Below are 9,687 nucleotides of genomic sequence, written 5' to 3'. Positions count from 1 at the left end.
ATTTCCCATGCTTTCTTTGAAGTGGATGCACCAACAATCTTCTAAAGAATTGCCTCATCAACAACTCGATACAACATATACAAAACTACCTTATCTTTTGATTGGGCCACCGAGTAACCTGTGGTATTTACTGGTTCTTCAAAAACCTTATTGAACCACCCCCCATAATCTTGAAAAAGAAAAAGGGCTTTCATTTGGATGCTTCGATTGTCATAATTCACCATCTTTGTTAGTCGAGGCAGTAACATATTATTGGTTATACTAACCATAGTTCTTATATCAATTTGTGAACAAAGAATATATTTTTATTTCACTACTACTTTTCAAATAAGAATACAATCTCTCTAAATAGTCTCATAATAGACTTATCAAATTCTATATGTTCTTTGATCACAACTATACTATAAATTACATTTAAAATCATAGTATAAATGACATTTAAAATCAAAATTAAGGTAATAATTATTGGTCATTTAAATTTCCAAAACAAAACTGATGGCGACTTTGAGTTTAATGCTTAACAGCATCCACATGTTTGCTCCAAAGAGTCATTAAACATAATTGAGAACATCTTTGAGGACAAAAACCAAGAGCAATGCTATTAGGTACATGAAGTATGCAGCGAAGGATGTCCAAAGAGGAAAAGTGGGGCGAAAACGAGCAGTGAGGCCCATTACTGCACAAACTATTGCCACAACCAGTACATCAGCTGAGAATTGCCAACTGATCTCACGCACGTATATGAGAATAGAAATCACCACAAAGCCAAGAATGTTGTTCATGAACACTGCTCCATAAATCTGTATTCACACAAAATCTTCATATATATAACTTTACTTACAACAGCTATGAAGCACCATGATTTAATTTGTTCCCGTGTCCATACTTATAATTTTACTTCTATGATTATTTCATGAAACTAATAACATTGATACTTTTCCTATCCGTAGATAATAAGAAGTGATTTATAATGGTAATGATTTATGTTTTTTTTTTTATTTTACTATATCTAGATATATACCAGACATGTACCACATCCTATATATTTTGAGAATAATTGTGACTGTCCTGTACCTATCTATCTACATGTATTGTATTTGTGACATAGTAGCATGTGAAGAAGTGAAACTAGCACAAGAAGATGATGACCAACCTCGTATATTGTCTGAGAAGTATTACTTCTCTTCTTATGGCCAGCTTCTTTGATTGCTGAGGTTGCTTCTCTAAAATTTGTAGCCAGGGGGACCAAAATGAATGAGATGAAAAACGATGAAATTCCTGCTTCTTCAGAGAATTTTTGAACACTTGCTATTAAGGGTTCTGCTAGAAGAGCCAGCATAGTAACCCCCAATACCACATATCCTATGGCCGTCAACCATGCAGAAGTCCCATTGGTTTGATTCTCTTCCATTACCTTTTCAACATCTTCCCAGGTCTAATACACAATCATTAGATATCATGTGTAAATATATGTTCTTGATAAAATGTTTGGCCGAAAAGAAAGAAGAAAATTGAAAGTGGGAAATTTTTTAGTAAAGGAAGAAAGGAATACTTTATGAATTCCCTGAGATGAAGATTTTGAGTTAGCAGCTCGGCTGGAATCTGAGTTCATCCATTTTGTAAGACCTTCAATGAACTCGGTCTTACTAATTTCATCGTCTCCGTTGAGATCAAGATCTTGAGCAAGTTTTGTAACTGCCTCCTCAGCATCTACAAACTTGTTAAACTGGATGTCCTTGACTACCTTTTCCAATTCAGATCTTGAAATGTGGTTATCCTTGTTGACATCAATTTCCTCAAACAACCTGTTGCATCAGTGTCCACAGAACAAGCAAAAATAGTCAAAGGAACCTATAGCATTTTGTTGGGTCATTCATACACAACCAAATCTCATTAGCTTTAGATTTGAACATTTAATATCTGTGATTGTAATAGTTGGTTATTGTCGCATAGCTGAAGTCTGTGAACATCTAATTAATTTGGTTGTACTACTTAATTGTAGTTTGCCTAATACTGAAGTAAAAATGAGATTAAACAATTTCTTCGTAAATAATTGGTGTAATTCTATTTAAAGATGATTAGTACCATTTTCTTTACTGCATCAATCGTTTAAGATCGAATTGTTTAACTCCACGGTAAGTTTCAACCAAATTTGTAGTAAATATGGCAAACAAGATCAATATGTGGACCTTTTGATTGCAGCTTTGTCAGGTGTACCATTATCATTTTGCAGCCTGCCAACCATATCATTCTGAGCATGCTTTAAGACTTCAGATATAAGATGTTTCTTCAATTCACGTTCCTTTCTCGCGTGTTCAATCCATGGCTTAATAAAAGTCTGTTCAGAAAACAACAGAAGGAATGTGCTTTAGTTAGCAGGTGAAAATTACTTGGGATGATAAGCAAAGAAGAAAACCCCCCATTGCAAACAATGTCAAAAGGACTAATGTCCTGCATTTAATAATGTGATGTTATTTGAACAATAAATTTCTCAACTAAGAGAGAAAGAGAAAAGTATGAGGAAATAAGAGAGAGATAGAAGCAGAAAATGTGTTGTATGAATAGCACGTGTTTAATAAATATCAATAGATTTTACTAGGAAACTATCATTTAAGTGTGGCAGTCAAGTCACATCGTGCATTAGACGATATACCTTATACATATTGCTCAAAGATTCTTTTGGAAGGTATTGTCTATCCAAGGCATGCTTTGTTTGGTTAATGTATTCTGTTAAACCAGTGACAAACTCTTCCTTGGTTATAATTTGGTCACCATTTCTGTCAAAAGCTTTTAACAAATCTGCTATCTGTTCTTCTTTGATATTTGTGTCCGTCATTTTGTTCCCAAACAAGAGTTCTCTCACTTCAGAAGCTAACAAGTCATTGCCCCCGTGCTGACTAATTTCATGATACAACCTGCTTGGCAAGTACCATCATCGGTTATGTACACAATTACTGTTCAGAAAACTAAGCAAATAACTGTTTAATCTGTTGATAAGTGTTTCATGACGTCCCACTCACCCACTTATTGCAGCCACATTGGGAGTTCCATCCTCGGCCAGGATCTTTTGCAGAGTTTGTTTCTCAACACGTTCAAAAATTCTTAATATTAAGTCATGATGCTTAATATACTCCAGTCTAGTTTTCTCTATCTGAGGTTTAAACACCTGAAGATTCATAGGTGAAAATAAGAATGCAATTTGGAATTGGAAAAAAATCAAACTACAGAAACCTATAGGAAGTGTTGGATGAATGCAAAACCTGGTAAATGAAGTAAGAGATAAGAAAAGTAACAGCTACTATAAGAGCAACCATCAAAGTCACATTGCGTGCTGCAGAAGATAAGTGGAAGAAACGGGGAATCTGCATTATGATAAGTGGTATAGTTGACAAAACCATGATTATTGCCATCTCTCTAGTATCTACATCCATAGTGATACCATAACCTATAAATTCACCAAAAGAAGACTGTAAATGAAGGGAATGAGCTCCAAATTACACATCAAAATCAATCGAATATAAAGGAGTTAAGGTAATGCTAATGAAAAACATGAAACTTCAAAAGTTTTTTAAATGGAGGGAAAGTTCATTATGATGTATTTGAAACATGTGCTTCTTGTACTTAACAATATACTACTAGGTTTTGTTATACACACTCTCCTCTTTTCTCGTGTAATTTTGCTCAGTCAGACTCTAAATATAAACATATTTTTTAATAATGATTCGAATATTTTGTTTTTTGTACTATGGAGATTAGTCTCTTTCCACTAGACTTAACCACCATTGGTAAAAAAATAATTTTCAACTTGATGAACTTGAAATTAGTGCAAGGGCTCAAATACAGAGAAGGAATCAAAAGCAGACCAGTTAGTGATTTTTTTATTCCTGTACTCCATGAATGTAAGTCATCCGAGTTAGAGTCATTTATGATCTCTTGCTTGCCAATGATAACACATGTTCCCCACACTACAGTTAGAAGGAAGATGGATGATCCCGCCAACAAACCGACACCAGTGGAAGCATACTCTTGTGCACTCTCCTTGTCACTGGAAATTCCAGTAACTGAAAACAAACAAGCAACAACCAGAAAAATAATTAGGATAAGTTATGTTCATAACAGTAACTTTCTACTGCTATCTACGAAGATACTAATGGAAGACAGATAACTAAATATCTTAGCAGTTTAACCAGATACAGCTAAAGCCTTCTGATGCTTCAAAAGAAGAACAAAAAAATTGAAATTAAGAGAATAAAAATGAGAGAAGAAGCATACCAAGAAGAATTAAGGACTCAGGAAGTGCCCCAAGAATATCAAAGGCACTAGCACCAAAAACGCCAGGGCCAAGAATCTTGAAGATTTGCTCACCTCCAGTAGCCAAATATGACTCTCCATGGAACAACAAATACTCATAAACCAAAATGAGGAAAAGATGGCCAAGTATGTTACTGGAACAAGGCAAGAATCCGTACATTTGCTTACAGTAATGCCCATCAGAAGAAGATTCAATCTTTTGGTCTATGAGTTGCAAATAAGCCTCATGGGATTGAACAGCGTCAACCCCATCAGAAACACTAGGGCGAAGACAACGGCACTCGACATGAAGTGCCACTAAGAAAGCAAACAAAGTGAAGCATCCAACTTTTGACATGGTTCTCATTTCATTTTAGATGTGTTGAACTGAAGTAGACAACTTATAGTTGTGAAAATGCCTTAAGAGATCCCATACCTAGGACTTTTTGTCGATGTTCTATATTTTAATTTGATTAATATTATTTTGTATAGTTGTTGGGTGAGGGTTGTTGGCGACTTAATTCGTGTTCTTCTTCCTTCTTCTCCTAGCGTTTGAACTTTAACTCTTAGTCTGTGCAAACGCTTAAATGAATATTTGATATTTCAATGTAAGAATGGAAAATGTACCGTCCCGTATCAGGGCGTTGACTAAGTCAAAGTCAACGACTGGAAAGTCAAAGTCAACTCAAGGTGTCGCCCAGGTGTAGAGACGCCAAGAGGAAGCGTCGCCAAGATAGGACAAGGCGTCGCCAAGGCAAGGTGTCGCCAAGGCAAGGTGTCGCCAAGGCAAGGCGTCGCCTGGGTGGAGGCGTCGCCCAGCCAGGGCGTGGCCAGATCAAACAGTGTAAAAGTAAGGCAATCACAGTATGGTTCCCCGATACCCATGGGTAGGAAATACCATGGAGGGAGCGACGCCGTGGGAAGCCTCAGGACCCGATATCTCGGGAAAGTGATAAAGAGAAGGAAAAGGTGGCTTCAAGGCCATAGTGATAATACCAGTGAAGGGCAGCCTGACTCGTGAAGTACCCCTGCAACCCCAGAGACGCCTTCGGGACAGATACGACCCAAGAGGAAGGTCACACCCAGGATAATCGGGTGCAGGGTGCGAGAGGAAGGCAGATACGCTCTCAGAGTAAGTGGCTAGATACTTGGGGGCATGAGTTGGCACCCAAAAAGCCACCCCTAGCGCAGTAGCACTCCCAAGCAGGAGGACTCACACGTAGAAACGTCCCCAGATGGGTAGAAACGCCCCCAGATGGGGTCATGGCGTCGTGAGGCCCTCCACGTGTACGACAGCCATGCCAGAATAGAAACACCCTCTAGTCAGGTGTCAGGTAATTAAAGATATTCAATACAGTTTCCCTTTCGAGCATTCTGGTACTATTAGGGCTCCCGAGCGTTTCAACGTCTTAAATGCGCTACGTTTCGTAATTAAGCGTTTTAATGAGTGCGTTACGTTAGAGATTAAAAGCGCTTTAAGGCGCTTTAAATGCTGGGGCAGTTTAAATAGCGCTGGGGAATGTCGGAAAAAGGGTTGGAACCTTTGGCAAATTTACGAGAAACTCTCTGGTTGCTTGCCCGTGCTTTGAGATTACGTACAAGTGACTGGAGAACATTTTTGCCCAAAGGAGACAACACACACATATACACAGTTCTTTTACCACTTTCAGAGTGCCACACGCGGTGCTTAGAAACGGGGGTGATTAGTTTTGGTGTTTCTTGCTGGCTGACTTGAGCGTCGGAGTGCAAAACGGCCGCTAGGGCGCCTCTTTGTCCTCTTTTTTTGCAGGAATTCACAGGCAATCAGTGGGAAGGAGTCTTTAGCTGACGGTTGAGGACGTCCCGGTCAACCGAACGGAACAGAAAAAGATAGAGAAAAGAATTCAAAATATATTTATACATTGATTTATATATAATAAGCTTTTGTTCGTGTGTGAAATTATTTTTAATTGATTTAAAATATATTATTATTAAAAACGTGCATTGTCTTCTATAATAAGTTTTTCTTATTTTCTTTCTAAGTTAAAGAAAATTATTATGATAATGTATTATATGCATGAGGTTATTCTTGTACAAAACTAGAAAGTAGCAAATTTTTCATCTCTGCAGTTTTTTTGTAATAAATGAAGAAGGGAAAAACATAAATCCATGGGATGTTTCACATACGCAAAATCCATAATTTCATAGCTTAAAATATAGAACAAGAATATTAACTGCTATCATTTAAACGAATGCATATAGTGAATTTTATATGTATTTATATTTAATTGTAATTATTATTTTTCAATTAATAAAGAAAGAGTCAAGGAACACAAAGAAAGTGAAAATAAACTAGAATTACATGTTATTATTAAGTAGATAAAATTAAAATTGGGAGTGTATATTAAAAGGATTGTGTGGGGTTGTACAAACGGATACAGTAATAAATAACTAAATATGTTAGGTCTCATATTTAAAAAATTATATATATATATATATATATATATATATATATATATGTGTGTGTGTCACTTAATTTATAAGAAATTTCATCAAGTTTGTATTATATTTAATTTGGCTTGGATGAACAAAACATATACTAAAAAAAAATTGTTTGATAAATATGGTATAATATTTAAAATAAAGTTTACTTCATTATTTTCTTAAAATAAAATTTTTTACTATCTACTACTTGGATATTATTAAAAAAATTAAACAACCCCTCTACTTTATGTCCATTTGGGATATAAAAAAATACACTTATTTCTAGTTTGACTCAAATTAATAATAAAATATGATATCTTTATTTTATCTATTTTTTTATTTCCTTCCCCTCGATTAACTTTATTCCAATCTTAAGGAAAGGTACTATTCTAATTCTAATTATTTCTATAAAAAAAAATGATAGTATTCTAATTTGATATGCTAATATCCACTGCTTTATAGAAGAATCAAATTAGAAGTTTCGTACGTTATTGGTTTCACGAGGACAACTGTCAAGTATGCTCATTGAGCTTTACTGTAATATGGTATTAATGGAACTTTTCTTGTTTACTTGTACAAAATACATTTTAAATATATCGTTAACAAAAAACTATATTGCTAACAAAAGAAAATATTTGTTGTATTGGTTTTCAACTTTTTAGATTAAATTTAGGAAATGTAGAATTAGCCATTATAAAATTATATATTTTCTTGGTTAGTTCTAGAACTACGTGGAATGTGTAATCTTTATTTGTAAAAACAAATGTGAACAAACATAGTTTAGTCATGACTCTTGAAAACTAATTTTCTACTTCAATTATGGTCACAACTCATAACTTTTGTGAAGTGTCTAAGTTTAATAGATATTAAAAACTCAATGATTTCTAAAAGTCACCAACTTAGAATTATTTTATTTATTTATTTATTTATTTATTAAAATCCAATTTGATTTTGGAATTCTCACCTCGTTTTTATAAATGTTATCTTTTTAAATGAGTCAAAGTAATAACATAAAATATAAATTAATCACAAGTTTTAAGTAGATGAGAAATAAAATTGTGCATATTCTCCAATTTGTTTTTTTATGAAAAATTCGTGTATTGATTGAATAAGAATATAAATATAAGTAATACCTAATTTTTCAATACAAAGTTTGTTTGGTGTAAAATTATATCTTCTATATTGACTTGTGTAACAAGGTTTGATTTCTTTCAACAAGAGATTGTTAATAACATTGATTTTTTTTTATGTAAATTTATATATATCGTATCTAGATATGGATTTTTTTTTGTATTTAAAATTAATTACTAATTTTTTGGCCTTGTGGTTATAGGTTTTTCCATGTATTCAATTAACCTAAGTGTTCACTTCCTTGTAACAAAATGTTAATGTTAATTTTAATATTAACTTTAGTAAGTTTCAATTCCCTCTTTTTAGCAAAATGTTAATATTATTGTCTAGTCATTGCATAGGTTTTTTTTTAATTGTATGTTATTTTTTGTAGTGGTCAGAGTGTTCGGGACTTCGGTTCAAGTGATTAGGTCAACTCAGTTTTTGGGTAAGTATGAGCTCAAAGGGTGGGCCATGAGCTCGACCTAGATGTTGGTAGACAACTCGAAAAAAGATAATTAAAATAGAATGAATATTCTGCTTGTTAAATACCAATAAAAGTTTTTGAGAATAAAGATGCATGTGAACATAATGTTTTATTATTGTTAAGCACTCGAGAATAAAGGTGCACGTAACCAATATCTGTTATGATTATATGTTTTTTGTTGAGATTATATTCTCCCTGTTGAAATCTTACTCTGTTCAGATTTGAGAAAACCGTTGAAGAGATATCTATAAAAGAGGCTTGAGACCCCGAGTAAAATGTACGCTTTTCTGAATACTCTAGACTGAAGCAATTTTATAGTTTGAATGCTCTCACTAACTTGATCGTTGGAGTGTGATCAATCGGTAAAGCCCCCTTTGTCCCAGTGGAGCAACGTTTCGGAGCACCAAGTGGAGACCAGTCAAAGCAGAGCTCAACTCAAAGACCGACCGAAGTCAATCGACGAGAACATTTTTCATTGATGACACATGCTGTTTCATATGAGTTTTATTTAAAATTATCTCATTTTTAAAATTGGATAGAGAATGAATTCATCCCGACTATGATCTCATCCTCCTATCTATCTTAATACTCTTTCCTGTCTTAAATTACTAAAACACTTATATTAGGTAATGTTAAAAATTTATATCCACTCTTCTCTTTTGTCTTTATTTTCTTAACCCTTCTTATTTTCTTTCGCTAGTCTTTCTCAAATGTTTTCTTTGTTCAAAATTCACCTAAAACATCAAAGTACCTGCTTTCTTATCACAATCTTAATTAATCATTTCTCTCTATGTAATTTTGTTCAAATTGTGTATTGTATTTCAGGAAAACATAAACCTCAATTCATTTAATCAAATAATTTTTATGGTACACATTTGATTATTTCTACTCTTTTTTATATTTTTATTTATAATTTAATATTTTCATATGAGAATGTTTGACTCTCAATTTCAAGTGTTCTCTTCCTCTAATTTCTTTGATCCTTAGTTTTGTTTTATTTGAAAAACCTTTGTTTCGTTAAAAAAAAAATTGTTATCTCTCAACAATTCAACTAGTTCGATGCCGACCAAGTTTACTTAGATATCCAAATATTTTTTTTCTTTTGTTACAATCTTGACTACACATTTTTTTTCTTTGTGCAATTTCATTCAAATGGTGTATAAATTATATGATTATCATTTTCTAAAATGTATATAATGTCGAAAGTGAATCTTTGACAATATCATGTTTAATTTGTTGTGATATTTTTTTTTTTATGAAAAAAGTATTTAATTAATATTTAAAATATAAAGAAGTGAGAATGTGTATGTTCTTTACTCGATAGGGACGAAGATGAG

The 9,687-nt window shown here is 33.5% G+C and overlaps 1 protein-coding gene across 1 annotated transcript; it reads right to left on the bottom strand.

Annotated features, from left to right (window-relative positions):
* Window positions 1-283: 283 nt before the first annotated feature.
* Window positions 284-4,749, bottom strand: LOC137835154 (sodium/calcium exchanger NCL2). Its single transcript, XM_068643522.2, has 9 exons — window positions 4,273-4,749; window positions 3,864-4,061; window positions 3,261-3,445; window positions 3,021-3,166; window positions 2,654-2,915; window positions 2,190-2,338; window positions 1,553-1,805; window positions 1,154-1,435; window positions 284-800 (listed from the first exon to the last, which is right to left on the bottom strand). The coding sequence occupies exons 1-9, from the start codon at window positions 4,655-4,657 to the stop codon at window positions 552-554; spliced, it is 2,109 nt and encodes a 702-aa protein (XP_068499623.1). The 5' UTR covers window positions 4,658-4,749; the 3' UTR covers window positions 284-551.
* Window positions 4,750-9,687: the final 4,938 nt, after the last annotated feature.

Source organism: Phaseolus vulgaris, chromosome 5, assembly GCF_051622355.1.
Source record: "Phaseolus vulgaris cultivar YP4 chromosome 5, ASM5162235v1, whole genome shotgun sequence".
Taxonomy (NCBI): Eukaryota; Viridiplantae; Streptophyta; class Magnoliopsida; order Fabales; family Fabaceae; genus Phaseolus; species Phaseolus vulgaris.
Note: the sequence above shows the minus strand (reverse complement) of the source record. Positions and strands in the feature narration are given on the sequence as shown.

Bases quoted from the DNA above. Each gene is read 5' to 3' on its own strand.
- LOC137835154 (XM_068643522.2), bottom strand. From the start codon at position 4,657: ATGAGAACCATGTCAAAAGTTGGATGCTTCACTTTGTTTGCTTTCTTA. The intron at 2,916-3,020 runs GTGAGTGGGACG...CTTGCCAAGCAG, and splicing joins AATGTGGCTGCAATAAGTGG to GTTGTATCATGAAATTAGTC. The intron at 2,339-2,653 runs GTATATCGTCTA...TTTTCTGAACAG, and splicing joins CTTTGAGCAATATGTATAAG to ACTTTTATTAAGCCATGGAT.